General features: G+C 40.9%; 1 protein-coding gene across 1 annotated transcript in view; it reads right to left on the bottom strand.

Moving 5' to 3' along the window:
* mcf2l2 (MCF.2 cell line derived transforming sequence-like 2) overlaps positions 1-21,826 on the bottom strand; it is an 82,492-nt gene that overhangs the window by 56,443 nt on the left and 4,223 nt on the right. Inside the window, exons 2-4 of the mRNA XM_070908226.1 lie at positions 4,275-4,358; positions 1,037-1,151; positions 102-192 (exon numbers count right to left, since the gene is read on the bottom strand). Of these exons, the coding sequence (XP_070764327.1) occupies positions 102-192; positions 1,037-1,151; positions 4,275-4,358 (290 nt within the window). The remainder of the gene's footprint in view (positions 1-101; positions 193-1,036; positions 1,152-4,274; positions 4,359-21,826) is intronic.

Genomic DNA, 21,826 nt, shown 5'->3' with positions numbered 1-21,826 from the left:
CAGTATTAGACATAAATATCTTTACTTGTATGTACTTATAGTATGTATGTATGTACTCTATGCACTTAGAAGTTGATTTGATAATATGAGAGAGAACTTACAGCGATCCTGGACAGAGAGGCCTTTACTGAGCTCCATTTGTCCTTTCGTCGGTCGATGATGATAATGAAGCCGATACTGGCAGCATCCAGGCTGGAGACGAGAGGCAGACAAGACATGTAACTGGACAGCTCCTTTGTGCATGTGTGTGTCTGTGTAAACTGTAAAATTGGAGGTTTACTGTTCCTGAGCATGCAGAGCTCAGCCGAAGAGCTAAACATTTTAAAACGTTGTGTGTATGTTAAACCATTACCATATAACATATATAGTGATGCGTTAGCCAAGCTAATACACAGACAAGCCCAAAAACTGTTATAATCCAGTCGACAAACTGTCCATGAGGAGAACTTTAAGATACATGAGGATCACTGCCAACAGTTTAACATATGCTGCAATTTAAAATATGCTGACTCCATGCTAACTCAGAATAACAGCAGGTTCTATGAAAACACAATCATATCCTTTACAAGCACATAAAAACACTTTCCCAGAGTTTCTGGGGTCAGGTAGTATTGCACTACAGAAAAACTACACAGAGTAGGAAAAAGGGACACTTTATAGGGGCCCAGCTGCTCATTTTTGCGCAGGGCCCCCATGGTAGGTGGGTTAAACTGGCTATGACACTGGATTCCGATAAATCTTGATCTTATATAGCTTAGTTCCTTATGTTAAGCTGTAATGAAATAACTAGGAATGACCCCATCAGTGTAAATGGATTAGAAATCACCACATCCTGAGCTAGCTGCCATGTTCATCCATTAGAGTAAATTATTGGACATCAAAACATGTCCAATGTGATGCTGTCATGTTGGAGTGTCTGAGAGGTTAAATGGAGGACTTGCACAGTCTTTAGTCGAAGTCCAGTGAGCCTCACTGTGGCTATATTTATGATAGCCACAATGAGAACAAAGCTGTATGTGCATGAGAGTGAGTGTACCTGGGGATGCTGGTCAGGTAAGTAACAACATTGAGGAAGTCGTCTTCTGGCACTTCGTTGAAGTCTGAGTACTCTGGGAAGGTGATGATGGGGGCGCCATCTTTCCCTCGTCCTCCTGCAACACAAAAACACACACATTTACTAGCCCTCCTTCTAACATAATCAGAATCAGAAATACTTTATTGATTCCCGGGGGGAAATTATACAGTTACAGGTGCTCCCATTCAAGAGTAGAAAGTAGCATTCATTTAGAAATGAGAGTATGTACAAAAATAAGATGTAAAAATAAAGAAATATACACATTTACAATATTTAAGTGAAAAATAAATGTGTAAAGCCACCCTGAAGTCTTCCACCGTCTGACAGTATCACTTATACTGTATATTCTGTATTAGCTTGTTCCAGCTCCTCATTTAAGCTGTATGATGTCATATGTTTATACTGGATGTCTTGTCCTGCATCATTTTATACACATTTCCCACAAATTCAGCTTTGTTATCATCTATGGTATTGTTTGAAACGTTGGGATCTGCACTAGAATTTAAAATAAATCTGCGGGTTTGAACGACGTTTTCTGTACAGCTTGAGTTTGCACTGACTGTCATATCAGTGAAATGTATTTTGCATTAATATAATGTATCATCATTGTTGTCTTTATTGCCTTACTTGCTTTTCAGCCCGGCTGTAGGGAAATCAAACTGTTCATCGATTCTAAAACAACATTTAAAGCCAGGAAGAAGGAAACGATTTAAAACATAGAAGTTACACTACGAGACACAGATGTTCCTGTCTCACACTTCTGCAAAAAAGTCACAAGATGGCAACCTTGAGCTAAAAATCTCAAGTCTGGCTCCTCAACTAAAACCTCCTGACAGTATGTTACTTATCTTAATCTCATTTTAGAAATTACCAACACATGTGAAGTACAGAAGTGTCTAATTTTGAGGTAATTTTGACATGAAACATAAAACTAATCCTCCAGACACACACACGTTTCACACATTACACTTTCTCTGCTCGGTCACCTTCAGTCTCACCAATCATCTTTCAGCTGCAAACATCTGACTAACTTGCTGAAGATGGAAAGTCTTCCCTGACATGCTGCAGGACGAGTGGAACGTGTGTCATGTGGTCATACAGTGTGTTGAATTGACCTTGTCTCAGCAAGGCGACTAGCATATATCGTAAACTCTACATTAACACATCAGCAGTTCAGGACCCTTCACAACCTCTGTTTAATGAAGTTGAAAAACTCCCTTCAGGAAGACGATATGGGGTACCCATGTATATATGTATTTATTCTTAATATTTTATCACTTTCATCCCAATCATCATGTCCCTTTGTTTTACTTATTTATTTAAATGAATTTCCATGTGAGTGGAGACTAAAGGTGTTTATTATATTCTATGAGACCATGTACCAGGGCTTTTATTTGCCTCAGCAGAAGAGGGAATAGGTCTTTATTTTAGGCTAGTATTAGAGAAAATACTTATATTGCTGATCATATTTGTAAGAAATCTTCCTGTTTTCTGATCTGCTCCCATTTGCCCTGTTTTGCCCTGTCCCAAAATGTAGTGTTAAGTGTATTGGCTGTATTCCTAAATAAAGTAGAGCTGAAAGGAGAATTAATATTGGATTTACGTTTATCAGGTGACCCAGAGACACGACTCCAAGTGAACGCTGTGTTGCTCTGTTTCAGCTCGATATGTAATTGTTTGCTAACACGTTAGCCACGTCAATTGTCTTGGAAGAGTAAAGATATGACAATATTGTGTTTTCAGCTTATTGCACTGCCCCTATGTGGCCAGAAAATGAATAATGATTACATTTCTAAGGGGCCCTCTAACTCTCTTTTATAAAGATATTGAATATGCTTGTAGTAATATTAGCTCTGAAAAGAGCACCATCAGCAGACGTCCAAAGTTCATGAATAGAAAATAAGCAAGAAATCCAAGAAAAGACACATCCCATTGCTAGTTATACTGTGTGACTGGCAAGAGGAAAATTCACTTTGCTGCTGTAAGTGAAGAACTGTTCCAGTTCACATGTGACAAAATTGTATATAAAGAAAAAGACCAAAATATCCAGCCAGAGGATCATACCATACCAACCCACATACTACTGAGAAGGCACAAATTGTGAGTTATAGACACACACATGTGGTGAAAAGCCATAAACCAGGCCTGTGTTGCTGAGAGAGGGATTTCTGGAAACGGCTGTAATTTGGGCTGTTGTGAGAGAACTGAGAGAAGGAATGAGGAGCATCCCCGGAGAACCACACAGGCTGCTGTGCCTCCAGTAACAACACATCTGGAAAGTCTGAGGGCACCCAGGGTGAAAAGCAGTGTTCCTGTCTAAACTTTTAAAAATAAAGCCATGTGACTTTCCAGCTGTCAGAGAGAGTTATTTTGAATCCATACTGTAGGAACACTGCATCCACTGGGTTTAAATGATGGACTGATTGAATGATTGAACATTAGTTTTCTTTCCTTAAGAGATATCAACAGACCAGAGCTTCTCTTTTTGGCTTTTGACCCCTTTAAAGTCACAGTGAAACAGAAGTTTGGTCTCTTACATTGCTACACTATTTTCCACACTGGCACATGTGAAAACACTTGATAGTGTGTTATGTTCAGAATACACATCCATACCGTACACATTTGGATATGTGTGTGTATGTGTGTTCACTACATGTATGACAGAACTTTACTGCAAACTGCTACGCCCTGCACACCGAATGTTTTTCATTCATGCTATCAGTGTGTAGTTGGCGCTTTGTGCGCTAATTCAAATACAAAACCACAATTTCTTAAAAGAGTTTGTAGAGTTTTGCAAGAATTGTTTGTTTTTGAGCTGTAAGACATGTATAATGTTTTGCTGGTTTTGTAGTTAGTGAGTAGAGTTTTGCAAAAAATAGCCTAGAGCTTCAAAGATAGTGCCTGAGCAATCAGAAAAAACTCTAAATCAAATCCTACAGAGTTCATTGGATCGCTCAAACGTGGCCGTGGCTTAGCAAATACAGCATGATATAGAGCTGTAAAGAGATATGAAGGACTGTTGGCCTCCACACACATCTCCCTCGTTCGCTGTGTTAAATCAGGAAGAGATGAAATGTATAAATTAGACCAAAGTGTGCCAGCTGAAAACTATGTACACACCTCCTACCATGATATTATATATCTATCTATATATATAAACCCACTAGCTAATGGTCAAATGTGGTTTTGAGTTACATACCTGAGAGCAAGGCAAACTGCCGATGAAGCTGCTCTATGATGTCTACAGCCAGCAGGGGCCTGATCTCCTGCTGCATGATCTCATCTGTAAAGAGAACCAGAGGTCATAGGGTCATTAAAATCAAAATGGTTTAATCATCAGCAAAGCAAAATTTGGATATATTCAGATATCTGTTAATAATAATATAATAATGTAATCTGTTTCTCGCATCTCAAGTTCCTGATCTGACTGTAAACAATGGCCGACGCACGGAAGAGGAAGTCCTGGCTCGCATCTGTGGTCCGAAAAACTGGCCATTGCCCAAAGATGCTAAATCATCGTCAGATGATAGCTGATGGGCTCTGAGATTGGACCCTCCCCTGCTCTGGTTTTATGATTATTATGGTTCCCCTGTAGCCTGAAGCTCTAAGCGCAATATACGATGAACAAACCTTTCTCTGTCACTGAGAATAAAGACATGCTTTAACACTGACTGTACTTTATTACTCCAAAACATGCCTGGCTAGGTTGTGTGCTGGTGGGGGTGGGGACAGAAGGAGAGCACAATGGCTGCTAGTGAGCCTGGCCTTTAATGGAGTCAATATCAATGTGCCTCTGTTCTTAGTATCTGAGTCTGCTGACCCACCAAAGATATAAAAATACAGCTTCCATTACTGTCTGTTCCTCTCAGAAATCTTTGGGAGAGTTTTGCTGATTTTTTACCAATACACACTTTAATTAGTATCCATCTGGACCAACCAGTGTAATTTTGATAATCCCCAAAATAATATCTGTTTTTAGAATTCGTCTAGATTGCTTCATTCTGTGTTAAATTGTTTTAGACTTTCATTTAGCTCAAGCATATATAGTCTAATAATATATAGTCTAAACTAAATCTAAATAAAATCTGTGAAACTGTTAATGGTGCGGGTGGAAGTGGAAATAGAACAGGAAAATCTGCACTTTTGAGATGATTGCTGACTTCAGATCATCAGTTCCCTACTGTCAAGGGCACAAGGCTTCACAAGGATCATGCGGTAAAACTAAGAATATAAGACCCCAGTGTTACATTGTAAATGCATATTGTAAATGTGGAAATTCATTTTTAAGGATGAAGCAAATTGGCACATGCACAAAACACGGTGTACAAAAAAAGGTAGAGGAGCAAGGAAAGGTTATCTAGCCGTCCAGGAACGTATGTAACAGCGGGGTTATGAAACCAGAGCCAAGCACTGAGGATGTTCTGTATTGTTGGAACATCAAAGCAGAAAGGAGTGGTGCAGACAGACGTGATGTATGACCACTTCAAGGCTCGACAGAAACACTCCGATTTTAGAAACTGGCTGAGGAGGGAAGCGGCGGAGGGTAAGTGCAGGAAGCACTTGTATAAGCAGATGTCAGCTTGTGTTACATTGATTGTTAACACACTAATGTCATCGGGGGGGGATTCTTGATTTGGGAGATTACGTTTAGAGGCTAGAATTGAGGAAGTAACTTGTCAACGTTTCAGTAGATGTTTTAGACAACTACAATTAGCTGCTAGTCAGCTGTCATTTGTTTCTATGTTAGGAAAACACTCCTGTTCAACAATTATGGTCCCATGAGGAAAGCTGGAAACTCTGGAAACCCTGAAAAGCCTCTTGAAAGGCCAAGACATTCCTCAGTGTGACACACGGAGTTCCTCCTTAGCAGACCGTCTGCTGACTTGTCTTTCTGAAGCCATTCATCAATTGAACATAAGATACTGTACGTTCTGTAAACAACCAGCCCAGTATTCCTAGGAGTTACATTCATATCGGATGAATCTGCGTTGCAGGACTTCCGTCCAGTGCCGACATTAGAACTACATAAAGCTGATAACTTCTGAAATCATTAAATGTTTTACTTTACGTACCGTGATAATTGTGTTCATGCTAAAGCGTGGATTATTTTTTACACTAAATAAACAAATCGACCAACTTGTAGCAAGACAGTAGCAGAAATGAGAAATGACCTGGACACAATAAAAGTATTTAAATCAATATCAAAACTCCAGAGTCTGGGTGGTGTCTCTGTGATAGCAAGTTCATTTTATTTGTTTTCTTTAGATCACGAGTTGTATATGTCATTATCTTGAAATAACAAATATTGTTTTCCCATGATAATGGAATCATTTTCTCGAGATAACAAAACTTTTTTTTCTAGAGATCACGAGAAAACTCTCGTAAATTAAACAGGCCTAGGACGTTGTGTCTCGAGATTTGATGACTGATGGATGACTTGAACACTCATGTAGATGGGTAAGCCAATTTCTGCATTTGTTTTGTGCTTTTATGCATTTGTTTTTGAGTGAATAAAAAAAGTGAATTATTTAATAGCTGCCGGTCGAGCTCACTTCATAGTTTGTCAACACTTCTGTCATTTATTCAGCACCACCTAAATGGACAAATTGTTCCTTGCTGCCATGAAGGAAAAGGGAAACAAACCTCGAAAAAATGTTGCAGGACAAGGTAAAACACATCTGCACAAACCTTTTCAACCTAGCTGCTGCTAACTTTGGCACTAGCAAACTCAATTTTTACGTGGTTGAAACTGGATAGAAAATTAAGCCGGAAGTGCAGCAAATGTGTGTGTTAAGCCAAAATACAGGGCTGTCACATTAGTTAGTTCCACAACTGGTTGCGCTCATCTATGCTTAGTATTCAATGATGTTGTTAGGAGAGTGTTCAGGGCAAGAGTGCATTCTGCCAGAGCTCCCCATCCAAAACAAGCCAGGAAGAGCCATGCCTAAAAGCAGTGGTGTAGTGGTGCCTGGAAAAGTGGGTATACTCTCAATTTATGCCCCCAATGTTTTTTAAAGCAGCAAGTCCAGCAAATGATAAAACGCTCTGTGTATAAACAGTGACACGAAAGAGTACTCTTGTTTACAGTTCAAGGTATGTATGTCAGCAGTATCCCAGAATCCATCATTTCTGTCTTTTTGATTGTCAGACTGTCGGTTTGGTAATGGCACAAGCAAGTGGCGAGTAGAACCACTGAACCATCAGTTATACAGCAGGTGGATCTTGGGAAGGCAGGAATCTGTAACACACACGGCTGATTATCTGCCATATTATCAGGTGTCTGACTCCATGTTCCTGCGACAACACACTGCCGGTGCCAACACTACCTCACCCCCCCACCGTCTACACACACATACAACATAAGCACCTTAGTTGACACCTTCATCCATCTGCCCTAAATTTAGCAAGGATTTAGCAGCATGCTCTCACACACTGTCAATGCTGCGACTGCTAGTATTCACAGACAGATTGAGCTCAACATTTGGGAATTAACTTAATAAAAAACACAGTGTGATTTAAGGCAATGACTAAATCATCTTAAGTTAGATACAGTGACACAGGTGATGATAATGCTGCAAAAAGCAGGGGTCAATAGCAAGATGACATCGTAGGCTAAACTGCTTTTGCCACTTTTTATATACATTATTGTGTATTTGCGTTGCTGTAACTATCACAGAGGCAGGAGGCCTTTAAGCAGAAAAGCAGAATATGACAACAGTTATAAATGTACCTGTTTAAACGTTTAAAGAAACAAACAAAAGTCCAACTTTGTTTTGTATTCTAGAAGATGTTTGACGTCTCCCAGATTCTTGTTGCATTCTTGGACAAACTACACTTTGGTCATTCTTATTATTTCAAGGAATCAACCTTAGCAGAACTCTAATCAGCCAAAAAAACTGAAAACTTTGGAAATTCAATTAATCATATGATACAGTAGCACAATGGTAGCATTGAGCTTGTTGTTGTCAAAGTGATGAAGAGGTTTTCTTCATTTGCTTGTGTTTTGTCTACTTGTGTGTGTGTTTTCTTTTATCTATGATATTTTTTGGTCATTTTTGCCTCTATTATATAGTGACAGCTTAAGTGAGACAGAAAAGTTGGAGGAGACGGGGGGGGGGACACGGGCTGTAGTAAGGACTGGGCCTTTGTACATGGCTCTGGCAGTCTAGCAGGTGAGCTAGCGGGGTGCCCCGCATGTGTTTTCTTAAAGCTGTCAGGGCCAAAGCAAGTCTGTGTTTACCCCAAACAGCCAATGTACCAAATGTACAAACATTAACTGTAAGCTAGCTCGCAAAGTAGTGGATTGTGTGTGGAGTGCTGTGTCTCAGAACTCACCAGGAACTGCAGTTATTTTCCTCCAATCTCCGCTTTTTAATTGCGTTTGCTGAAATGCTAACATGAAGCCTGTGCGACTACACTGGCATGGTGACTGCATAGTGATTTTATTACCACCATTGCAGAAACCACCAAAAGCACTGAATATTAGCTGCCCGCTAGTCCATCCAGCACATTCCAGAGACTTATCCCCGAGGCTGAGTATTAGAAATGCTACTTTACATAACTGAAACACAATGAAGAAAGTATGAGCCCCTTGTTCCCCCTGCATTAGTCTATATAACAGGAGAGAACCATCACAGAAAGAGGTCACCAGCTACCTTGGACACAGCCTCAACATAATAGTGTGGAGACTAAACTGAAATTCCATCATCAGCTATTAAAGTAAAAGGAAATACTAAATCACCTCACCAGCAGACTGTAATGGAAAACACTGGTGAGATGGAAAAAGAGATGACACCAGGCAGACAGAGAGAGGCTGGTAACAGATGTGTGAGTGTGTTCCTCCACAACAGTCTGCTGCGCTGTCTAAATACAAGACAGTGTGTATGTATATGTTTTCAATTAGTTTTGACGGAGTGGGCCAGAAAGAGACACTTAAGTTAAGGGTGAAGTGACAAAGTGAGACCAAACTACTGTACATGTCAATGCAGGTTTCACAGTGTGTGTGTGTGTGTGTGTGTGTTATATTACCTATAACGTGTTTGACACTCTTCATCTTAAAACCTTCCCGGCTCGAACACATACACAGGCATGAATGTAAATCCCTTCAGAAAAAGCTGTAATCCCATCAAATGACATTAATCTCATGATATCCAAAACCAGTGAGACTTCACAACATCCAGCAACTCCAGTCTGTCAACAGCAGCTGCTTCTTCTTCACCATCATGATCCTCATTATCAACTCATGCTGTCCAGACCAACAAATTTCAAGATTTCTCTCTCTTTTATCCCCGTTTTTACACACACACACACACACACACACACACAGCCGGAGCTGAGCCCTGAACTGTGTGTGTGTTGTAGATGTTACATGCGTTTGTTTTTCCAGCTCCAGCTGCAGTGAAACAGCTCTGCTCTGCAGCTCAGCTCAGCTCTGAGCAGCGAACCTGAGCCTATCAGAAGTCAGAGTGGGAGGGCAGACAGACTCTGTGAGTTAATGTGAAAAGAAATAGACGGAAGGAGAGAGAAATGCAGTGTGTGTGTGTGTGAGAGAGAGTGTATTTTACGGATCCAGTCATGTGTGTTTTATTTTTGCAGGGTGGATGTTACGCTCAGTATCTGTGCTGTTTATGCATCTGTAGTGCTTTTATGAGGTCCATAGTGGACTGCCAAATTAGCCTGTGGAAGTAAACTTCATAGACCAGATGAGGGACTGAAGTTTACTTGAAAAGCAACTTAACACCAAACTTTTTTCAGTCTCTAAGCTAACATTAAGCTAGCAGTTCAAATGGCTCTGAACCGCCATCTGTCTGCCAATGAGGGTGGAGACTCGGGAGGGGGACTGAAGTCACTGTCTTTCAGTTTTGGACAGTAAAAAAAACGCCTCATGTCGTGCCATGACGTCATCGACCTAAAGGCCTCTTGAAATAGGAGCTCCCCGATCTCAAACTAAATTCACATCCATCATTTCAGTTCTGAGCCCCCAAACTTCATTAGATTGAGAGATAATATCACCATGAGCCACCATCTGCGCAAGAACAAACTGCCGTAAGCACCAAATGAAGAAAAGTTGAAATATTTCAAGGAAGACATCAGTACTACATTAGTGGAGCTAGCTTCTGAAGTTGATGCTAACACAATGCCAGTCATCATCACAACGTTAAACTTTCAGAGAAGGTGTCGGGATTTGACCAGGATTGGACAGGCCGAATCTCTGAGGCAGATGATCGAGTGCACACAACGGAAGATGGGTAAGACCGAGGGACATCCTTGCTTTCCTATCTCAGACAGCTGGAGGCTACGTGAAAAAAGACACATCACATCAAAAAATATTGTGTATCTTGCATGAGGATGTGCCTCTTACAAAGTTTAAATTCCCTGAATTCCATCCAACATAATTGTATTGTAATAAAATGGAAGTATCAACACAATTTCCCATTGTTGATGATTGATGGTAAAAAAAGAAAAAAAAAGGGCTCCTGTTGGGAAATCAGATGCCTGTCCAAAAAGTGGCCACGCGGCTGCATTCTGCAGATATTAGCTTTTCAAGCCAAACAGCAGCAGACGTCTCTCTATGAGACTGTCCTCCCAAGAACAACAATAGCATCCGTCGCTTCAGCAGCTGCACTAAAACAACATATGTTTATGTTCTTCTTCATGTGCCATAGTAATTATGACAGGAGCAAAGGAGGACGTCGGGGGACATTATAGAGCGTCAAAGTCCACATAGGGCGGAGGTCAGGATGGACGCATATATGTTGTAATGGGATAATGAGAGGTGGTGTTTGCTGTCTTGGCAGATGTGTACACTATCAAACAGGAGCAGAAATTGATTTTAGATCTAGTCTATCCCCAAAATCTTTATACAGTACTTCAAGAAACAGAACAGTTGTCTTTTGAAAAACATACATGACAAATAAAAAGAATGAGTGGATGGAAAAAGGTGTAAACATGCCTCGGTGTAAGGTAGGTCCAATGCTTACATGTACCATCTCAATAACACATAACTGAAGTATGCAGGACATGAACAGGATATTACTGCATGCATATGTATATATTGTGTGTGTGTGTGTGTGTGTGTGTGTCAGTTGGGTATCGACTGTGGTCAGTCTACCTTGCTACTTCTACTGAGCAGCAGACTCCCACACACTCACAATAGAGTCTGTGTTAAAGAGCTTATATAACAGAAACGATTACACTCAGTCTCTATCTGATGACTGAACCAGTAGGAAACCACAGGGCTGATGATCATTATGTGGTACACTGTGTGCTGCACAGATGTCCACACTGGTTGTATCTGGACTTGAACATTATTTTCCTTTATCCAAGCACCACAGAGTACATTATCTTGTGAAATAGTTGTGAGTTTATTGATCATATACATTGATCTGTGGAAAAAGACTAATTCAACACTTGATTTGCTTATTTTGTTATCTTTAGGATTGAATTACTTGCTGTGTGAACTCCACAGATAATCTCTGTTGGCGAGTAATATCTGTTTCTGCCGACTGACTCTCACATGTTTATAGATCTTACTGCCCAAAGGAGGATGCAGAAAACACTTGGCCCTCTTTACAGAACAACCATAAACCTCTGCTTCTCTGTTTGATGAAGTCAGACCATGAGTCACTATATAGCTCTCTCTCGCTCTTTCTCTCCCCCGCCCCCCCCAGGCCGAGGCTCAGCCTTTGTTCTGTGGCAGTGGATTTCTACTCTGGGTCTGACTGAGGTTAGAAGCTGATATTTGTCAATGACATGGTGCTATCAAAAGATATAACTGAAGATAAACGTAACTTTTCCCTTTTTATATCCGCTTTGTTGTTTTGGATATGAGCAGTTTCTCAAGAATATGGGATGATTTTAATGAGGAAATTGCCAAAAAACATGTGCACGCACACACACACACACACACACACACACACACACACACACACACATACATACATTGTGTTAAACTTCTGTTGTTTTTGGGTGGTTGCTCCTCAAGGTCCAGGGGAAGGGGGGTTTCCTATTGGTTCTCAGGAAGAAGGCGTCAGCGCAAGAAGACAATCAGAGGATGTCTAATGACAGGATCCGCTGATAACAGGGCTCTCTCACACACACACACACACACACACTATTCTAATGAATATCATTATCAACTCATGAAACATACATTACTGACAAACAGGCCTGACAATGTCTTAAGACCAAAAACAAGGGTTGACTCATTACAAATGCAAATGATCCTTCTGTGGCGTAAAAATGTGTGACGTTTGTGTATGTGTGTTAATGTGTGTGTAGTTGTCTCAATTGTCACTATAAATCTAAGCATGCTTGGGTTTGGACACTGAACAAACATAGCAGGGTTTTGGGAGATTTTCTCATTAATCAACAGACACGTTAAGTGACGAGACCACAGACACCAAAAATATCCAGTTAAAATCACTGGGTAGCGTATGAATTCTGTTCACTTAACTGTAGCGCAGTGCACATAACTATAACTATTCAAGTCAAAAATAATCATATTTTTGTCTTCATTAATTCATTTTAGACACTGACACATACAATACAAAACTATAACTATATAACAATAATATAATATAATAATACAATACTACAAAGTGAGATAAAATAGGGATTAATACTTATTTTTGGGTTTTATTTTGGATGGTTTCAGGGGATTTAAATGCACAATTCCTCTGAATGTGTGAACTATGTGATTTGATACCAATTTATGTTCATACACATAGTTCTTATATACTGCATTTCTATTCTGTCCTAATGTGGGACACTAGTGTGCACAGGTGAAAAACATTTTCATATATTACTGTATTTACTGCACCTGCAGGCACACAAAGGCACCAAAACACACTCGATAATACTTGTACAATATGGAGTCTGTACAAATATTGTGGCTTTGTGGGGGCTTGTGCTATTACATTTTACAGAAAATATTGCTGATGCAACACATATTTTGAATACATCTTTAGACCGCATTGTGCGTATGCTGAAGTTGCTGACTTTGTGTATTTGCATCAATGAAGCCAGCCGGCAATCACCAAGCCACCAACCATATTTTGCGAAGTCATGCGCTTTAATTTCACTGTGGCAGTTTCTGGTGTGACCAGGTCCTTACTGTGGAAAATATTGTTTGCACAACATGGCCTGATCACATACGATATATCCGTCCAGTGTTTTGGTGATGCTACCAACAGATGAAATATGATGCTGAACTATAAACTAATACCCAGCCGGAGAAGCCAACCTGAACTCTGCCAACCTCCCAACCTGCATGCTAGAATGCTACCTGGCCAGATTTCTAGTTGCTTCCATGATTACTAACTAACTTAACTGCAAGGACACTTTCTGTCTCAAACAAAAACAGGCTATGGACACTAAATTGCGACACAAATGGACATGTGTGATGGGATGTATGTATTGAAGGATGGTGAGATGGGTAGACATACTTGTTAGTATGGCTGACTCAGTCTGCTGACACACCCCCAGGAAGTGGAAGTAAGACTCCATCTCAGCGGTGGAGATCCGCACGGTGGAATAGGCGCGTCCATATTTACCACAGTTTGGACACCTAGACAGGAGGGTCTGGCACGGCAGCCCACCTCGAGCATCCATCTCAGGTCATAACTCCACCTAACCTCACCTGGAATAATCCATATTTCCTCGATGCTTCTGCTGTCTGTTACATGCACACGAACACACACACACACAGTTTCTTTCCCCTACTGCAACGCTGCTGCAGCGCTGTCCTTGCATGTGTCCCTGTCCAGCAAGGTGCCTCTAACCTCCCTGCTTCTCTCTCTGTCCGTCTCTCCATCATAATCTCTGCTTTAGAAAGTAAAGCCTATTACAGGACATTTGCATATGCCCGCCCCTGTGACTACCACAAACAACTACAACCTGCTGTGAGGGAGTGTCTCCACACTCATGTGGTTCATTTCACCTCTGTTGACTCTGTTCCTTAGCCGAGGTGTTATTTTGAGACAAGTGGACCGCACAGTACCGCAGTAATGCAGTCGATGCTGACACAAACTCAAGCCTTTGTAGCCTTTTCAGTGTGACGTGGCTGTGATGAGCGATGCAATATGATAAAATAACACAACAAAATCCAAATGTATCATTACCAGGATCACATTTATGTTGTAATATGAAGATTAAGAAGGCAACTATTTGAAATAAAAAAACATACAACTGCCTTTTCAGTTTAGTAATGACAGTAAGCTGGTATTTTACTGCACATGGTTATTGAATGGATCATTGTGATGATCGGAAAACATGTCCACAAAAGCACAAAGACAGATATAAGTACAGGCAATAGCAGTACACATACGGCGTTGTACATGAACTGATTACCACATACCACCGTCTCAAGCAAAGTGACATTGTGGTGTGATTGTGATATACAGTATATACATACAAATATGAGCTGTGTGCAGTATTTGTAAATCAAGGCCAATGGAGACAATAGAGAGGGAGCTATTGTTTTGTGCTAGACTCACACTCACTTCCGTTTCCCACGCAGCCCTGCCAGCTCTGACTCCAGTCCCTGTCTCTACCTCCAAATCTGGTCAAGCCCGCTGTTCAGCCCTGCCCGGATCCCTGCTCAACCAACTGCCCTGGACCCTACTCCGGACCTGCTCCCTCTGACCCGATCTGCCTAGCCCCAGCCTTAGTGCCTGGCTCAGAGCTACCAGCTTTAGCCACCCCTCTCCTAGTAGTCTGCAGTAAATACCTTCCACTCCTGTCTCCTCGTCTGTGTTTGCACTTGGGTTCACCTGTCCCGCAGCCCCACGCAACAAATAATAATACATGTGTATACATGATAGTTTTCTCATAAGTATAGTTTAAATTTGGTGACCAAGGTATGTACTGAGAGGGACATTTTACAGTTGTATTTTTGTTTTGTTTTTCACATTCTACAGACACTACGTGATGTAGACACATTTTCGAAATTACATGTCTTTGGCATTTCTTGTTGCTTATTAGCCAACATGCTAATACTTGCATGTCTGCAATAAGCCAACAGCAGGCGACATATTGATCTATTGGTTATAATGTTCAGTTTGTGATTAAACTGTTTTAGAGGTGTTGATTCTGCTGTAGGATCATTTTGGAGGGTGAAGTTTGTGGTGCTGTTGAGCTGCATTGCTTTATACTGATAGGTGTTTTCTACTTTTTTTGTCCAACTCATTTATATCAGCCTAGGCTTAATAAGAGGAACACCTCCGTACTGATCCCTATACATTTCTATTGATATACAGTTTCATATAAAGGGACATTGTGCAATAAGTCAGTATTCTTTGAAGAATTTATTTAAATGTTTTTCTTTTAACTTTCTTTCTGACAACTTCTTCAATTGGGGAAATGTTTTTTGGGCAATACATACTTATGTTTGAAGGCATATGTGTAAAATTTGTCACTTTAAACTATATGGGAAGTTTGCAATAAACACAAAGGCCATTCCAGTTGTTTGCTTACTTACATACGACAACGTGAGAGAAATGCATTAAACAAACATGAAAAGACACAATTATATTCATCTAGAATTTTACGCTTAACTTTGCCACATGATTAAAATAATTCAGCTGATGAGGTATTGTTTTGAGTGATGCTGTACGTCAATGACAAAAATACACAAAGGTGTGGAACGGGAGGAAGCGAATGTACAAGGGGACCCAGACTTCTCCTTGACTTCTCCAGTGCTTTCAACACCATCCAGCCCTGCCTCCTCGAGGACAGGCTTCTGGCGATATCCTGGTTCATGGACTACCTCACTGGCCGGCCACAGTATGTCAGAGTGGATGGGATAAGCAACACCGGCGCACCTCAAGGAACTTTACTGGCGCCAATCCTATTCACTCACTACACAAGACCAAAGAGCTGGTGGTGGACTACCAGAGGAACAGGAGATCCCCTGTCCTGATTACATTCAAGCCGTTGCCTAACAACTTCACATGCCATGGCTACAGCAGAGCCATGTAGAGAGAGAGTTACATCAAGAAAGTTAATAATGCTTGATCATCACGTGATTCACTTCAGTGATAGTTTCAGGAAGTTCTTGGCGGGCAGTTAGAATGGGTAAATATAATACATTCATGGTAAATACAGAGAGACAGAACTCAGTAATTAGTTAGAGAACAGAGTTGACGCAACTCTCTCTCTACATGGCTCTGGGCTTCGGAAAAACCTGTGGGCATACACGCATGGAGGGGGAAACAAAAATAATGCACTCCAGCTTTACCAAGCTGGTAAGGAAGGTCAGCTCTGTGGTCGGGTTGGGACTGGACAGTCTTGAGTCACTGGCGGAGAGGAGGATGAAGGACAAGATCAAAGCCATCTCAGATAACCCCTGTCACCCTCTCCACGACGAGCTGTGCCGGATGGGCAGCTCATTCAGCCACCGGCTCTGCCATCAGACTGTACAACAGCAGTGGAGATTACAGACTGTCATCGCTCTGCCCTCCTCCCCAAAACACACACAACACACACCCAATATCTACAGTGTCAAGCACACTCCTTTCACTCACACCTCTCTCCCATTGTCTCTCTGTGGGACTGATCTATATACTTTGTCATATATTATATTTATATTATATGTCATATATCTTTTTAGATATTATACTATATTTATGATTGATTTCATAATGTACTATATACTACACATGCTATACTATACTATACTATGCTATACCATGTTACATAGGATATTCTGTGCTATGTTGCTGTACTAGACTATACATTATGTTATACTAGATTGTAATTGCACTTCTTCTTTGATCCCATACTATGCTATAATGTACTATATTATACTATATTATGTGAATATGTTTTACTGTCTTACTACATTATATACTACACATTATATTTCTATGATATTGCTATATTAATTACATAATCACACTATATATTATGCTGTGTGTGTATGCTGTTTACATATGTACTAGACTTGCGGACTCGCTGCTATTGATCACACCACTGTCACTTTAATTATTCTTATATTTTTACTTCTTACTCTTATTCTAGTTTTATTTACCTGTTATTATTCATTTTTGATGTCCCTAGTTATCTGTTCTTATATCTGTCTTTGTGCTATGAGGATCAATAAAGGCTCATATTATCTGAACTTTGGACGGTTAGTGGTCCAATCCCTCACTGACTTGGAACCAAGCAAACAGGCACAAGTCCCAACTTGTTCCGAGTGCTGCCCCTTCATAAGACTTCTACCAGTTACAGAGTATGTCAACCACACACACTACACACACCTGTAACAGTCAATATGTTCATGACTTACACATTACTGATCCCATGCTGCTGTTCTCGCTCTAAAACAATCCACACAAACAGGAGGGTCCGAGCCGCGCAGCTAAACCAGCATCCAGTCCGATGTCCGCAGCAACATGACGCACAGCACGCACAGATACAGAGGTCCAGTGACACTACGGTCCAGTACTCAGGGCTGTCTGGTCTCCCTCAACACTGCAGGACAAGCCCTCCTCTTTTGTGTATATGAGAGCAAGAGAGGGAGGGAGAGACAGAGGCAAGGGAATGTGTGTGTGTGTGTGTGTGTGTGTGTGTGTGGGTGTGTGTGTGTGTGTGTGTGTGTGTTTTCTCCAGAGTGGGGGTCTGGACCTCTCCTGGCTGAGCGGCTCATTTTTCACCACAGTTTACACAAATATCCTCAACAATACTACCATCAGGCAGTGGGGACCCCCCCCCCCCCCCCCCCCCCCCCGCCCCCGCCCCCCCTTCCCTGTTTACTCCCTCCTTTCCTTCTTCTTCTGTGTTTCACCTGAAATGATTTGAATTATTTTCTGTTTTGTTACATAGAAATATAGAATGATGTGTGACAAAGGTCATGAGGTCAGATTTGAACCCGCAATTGCTGTGATTTTCCCCAAGTGTTTCTCCACCTTTTTTCCTCAGTTTCCCCTTTATCACCTTCATCACCTTCATCAGGCAGATGTGAGACAGAGGACTGAGGAACAACACTGAAACACGTCCGGTGTAGAATGTAACCCCTTGTCTTTAGTGGCCATGGAGTGAAAAAGCAGAAGTGGCGTTAGTATGTGCGTTTCCATCCACCTGTTTTTATGCACATTTTCAATTTGTCTAACAAAAACCAGGACAAAAATGTTTTTTAACACTTGGCCAAAGAGGAAAAGTTAATGTATCAATAAAAACAAAATGCAAATAAGAGCAATGGAGACAGACTTAAACATCCCTCAAGCTTCCACTGAAGAGACGAAAATATCAGACCTGTGTGGACCGATGAGGAGTCCTAAAAATGAATACACAAAACGTTTCTATCAAGTTTTTCACACGGTTTTCCAATGGATGTATTAAGGAGAACTGGATACCATTATCAAAGATGGCGCCCCATTCATTCCCATAAAAGTCTCAGTGGGCTTCTTCACACAAAACCTTGGGAGCATTTTCGTGTGCATTTCTTTCTTCCTCTTGTAGGTATCTTCAATTATGTTTATGAGGAGGTGTTTAAAATCAGTTCCAGTTCCAGTCTGAAATGTTCAGGAACATTTCCATGTGTGAATGGGAGCAGGGATCGATATTCTGGGAAATCTGTACCGTCAATTTCCCACCTCAAGACCTAGACACATTTCAGGGAAAATGCCTGTATGGCTGCGCTGTGACTGAAAGCAGTAACATTGCAGAAACAAGCAAAGGGTTACGTGCATCTGACGAAAGTTGCTTACATATGGAATGAGCGAAGCAATCACAAGACTCCACTGATGACGTATTTGAATCCGTGACTTGTTTACAGTTGCCTTGCCAATGCTTTTTTGGGTGATTTGTTGAATGTTAAATAAATTACATTGGCGCTGGACAAAAACAGCTTCTTGCCTGTCATGTTTTTTGATGGCGGTTGGCATCCATTAGTGTAGCATTACCGCCATCTGCTGGACTGTCCCTTGCCCCATCTATTCCGGCACGGCCATGGAATGTGTGAAAAGGTGCAAGACGGAAATGTTCCTGAATGTAGCTGCGTGTGTGAATAGTGAAAATCACTAGCAGCTTTCTGATTTCTTAGGCACTATCTTTCAAACTATAGGCTATTTTTGCAAAACTCTATTCACTGAAACTTACACCAAACCAGCAAAACATTAAACATCTCTTCTCTTGCAAAAGCAAACAATTCTTGCAAAACTCTTCAAACTACAGTACACACAAATCATCATTTGAATTAACACACGAAGTGCCAACTATAACTGAAAAACACTTTGGTGTGCAGGGCACAGCAGTATATAGCAGTAATAAAGTTCATAATAAAGTCATACATGTAGTAAACATACATACACGCAGGTATCCAAATGTGTAAAGTACGGATGTGTACTCCGAATAAAACACACTATCAATACAAAATGTTTTCACATGTCTGTGTGGAAAGGCCACTGGCAAAATAGTGCAGCAATGAAGAGGCCGATGTTAACAGTTTTTCTAGAAATGTGTAATTAAATTGAGTGTAAAGCGGAGAACGGGCTTTCATTTTGTCACACTTGGGAAATGCATTGGCTACAAGAGTTCATGTTCAAGCATTCAGGAAAAACTGTAAACAATATATGATATATAACTCAAAAATGTGGTTTAAGTTGATCAGTCAATGTGAGTCTAGACACAACTGTTGTTCAATCAATGTGTGTTTTGGTTTCATGTCACTGCACTGACCATTGATTTTCTCATGTGTGCCTTGACAGCATGTAAATGTGAAACTGATGGTGTTGGCTGATTGAATAGCACCAGAGTCACAAGTAGAGAAACAGAGAAAATGACGACAGAGAAGAGATTATCCTAGATATCTATCCCAGATACAAGCCTGCTGTTTAATTCACTTTTTAATAAAAAGAAAAATGGACCTATAACTTCCCGTAAGCCACAAATTGTGTTTTTTACATTTCCGTCCGCGTATGGATTAAACAATCTCACATGATCTCAGAGACTGCAGTGGTGAACAACTTGCTGTAGTGATGCTTTGCAGTGAGAACTGAAAACTAAAGTAGAAGGCGAAACAAGTCTGGATGAGAAAATAGTTGAGGAGACTTGGTCAACACGGGCTGTCTATTATTCAGCAACAACTGGAGGTGAAATTTTAGTTTTAATATCTGTCAACAGTAGTATGCTAACGTTAGCCTCAAAGGCTAGAATTTTTCCCGTTGCCCGGCGACCCCACCAGCTGCTACGGGACTTGTCTGGACTGGACTCTCTCATTGGCTCTTGTGGTCAGACTCAGAAAGTACTGACATAATGATCCAGATTTTAACTTGTAAATATCATGTTTGAAATTATCGGTGTGGCCCCAGCGAGTCCGTGAGGGCTGAAAAACTCCTGTACTCTGAGCCCGGCTTAACTCAGCTTGTCCAGTTCAAAAGATGTCTCTTTATCCATCAACAACTGTCCTAACTGTGTACTTTAATAATCAGCTGCAGGGAGGAGGCTTCATTACATCATGGATTACATCACTGCAGGCCTTGGCTACCTCACTGGGAATGACCTTCTCCTGTTGGAACCAGTAAACACCACAGACGTGAAATAGCCAACCATTTAAAGTGACAGTCCTTTGAGGGCCCACACGATGAGCACATGAGCATATCACTGACTAATGCATCACTGAAAATGTCTGCCGTCAGTCGATGCCGTTTCATACGCTACCTTCAGCACTTTGAATAATTGATGACCAGAAGGTTCCCACCAGTCCCACAGCTAAAAGGAACAGCTGTTGTTTTCTGCTCTCTGTTGTAGTGAGCACAATGGGATCACATCCTGCAGAACTGCTGGAGGAATTGGGGGGGGGGGGCTTTTACTGAGCCTCCGTCCGGATCTGTAAACTGACTTCTCATTTCTCCAATAGTAAGTACATGGACGTCTCACCCCTGATAAATATGTCTTGACGAGATAACACAGCAAGATGTGAGGACAATAAAATTACTCTTTGAGAAAGTAACACTGTTATATTCTTCTTTCCAGCTCATGTCTGAATTAAGGTACATGTTCTCTTGATGAATAGCCCGACTCCTTTATTTGTACTCTGTAAAATGACGACTATGTAGCCACACTGCCATCTACTGACCAATGGACAAAAATCTCTGTAACCAGATCGGTGTGAGGTAGCGTATTATAGCGTTGTTTAACCTTGTGCCACCTATTAATAGCGTTGAAAATGATGTTTTGATAGTTTTATAGTATTAGGAATCATCTCAACAGCTGATTAGTCAGGAATGTAAGTGATGAGAGTGATTATGTGGAAATAAGAACTGCTGTTTTTCTGAATGTTTATATAGCGATTATGTCATTTTATGTCTCCAATCACGATTGCGTGACCATAGTGATGTATGGAAGTATGTGACTTGTTGCGCGTACAAGTTAAATTAGATTCACCGGGGTCAGTTTTGGCTCGTTGGTTAGTTAGTTAGAGCCTGACCAACCTCCTCCCTTCATGCTGGTCCTCAACAGGAGCTCAGGAAACTTTGTTTTGATTTTATCTTAGACTTCATTCTTTAATTTTCTTTTGTTCCTCGCCTAAAGTACACATACCAGTTGACCTTTTTCTAAACAAACCTCAGAGTGCCTTAGTATCAAATTGAAGGATTGTTTCTTTTTGTATTTTTATATTTTTGTACTACTAAGCCTTGAGGTTTATAGTAAATTTCTTATTGAAGTTTGTCACGCGCCCAACAGAGTTACAAGCTGAAAAAATACCTGGACAAACTTCATTCGACATTCAGCCACAATATCATAAGGACT

This window comes from Enoplosus armatus, chromosome 7 (genome assembly GCF_043641665.1).
Source record: "Enoplosus armatus isolate fEnoArm2 chromosome 7, fEnoArm2.hap1, whole genome shotgun sequence".
NCBI classification, from domain to species: Eukaryota; Metazoa; Chordata; class Actinopteri; order Centrarchiformes; family Enoplosidae; genus Enoplosus; species Enoplosus armatus.
The sequence above is the reverse complement of the archived record's forward strand: the minus strand, read 5'-3'. Positions and strand labels throughout refer to the sequence as shown.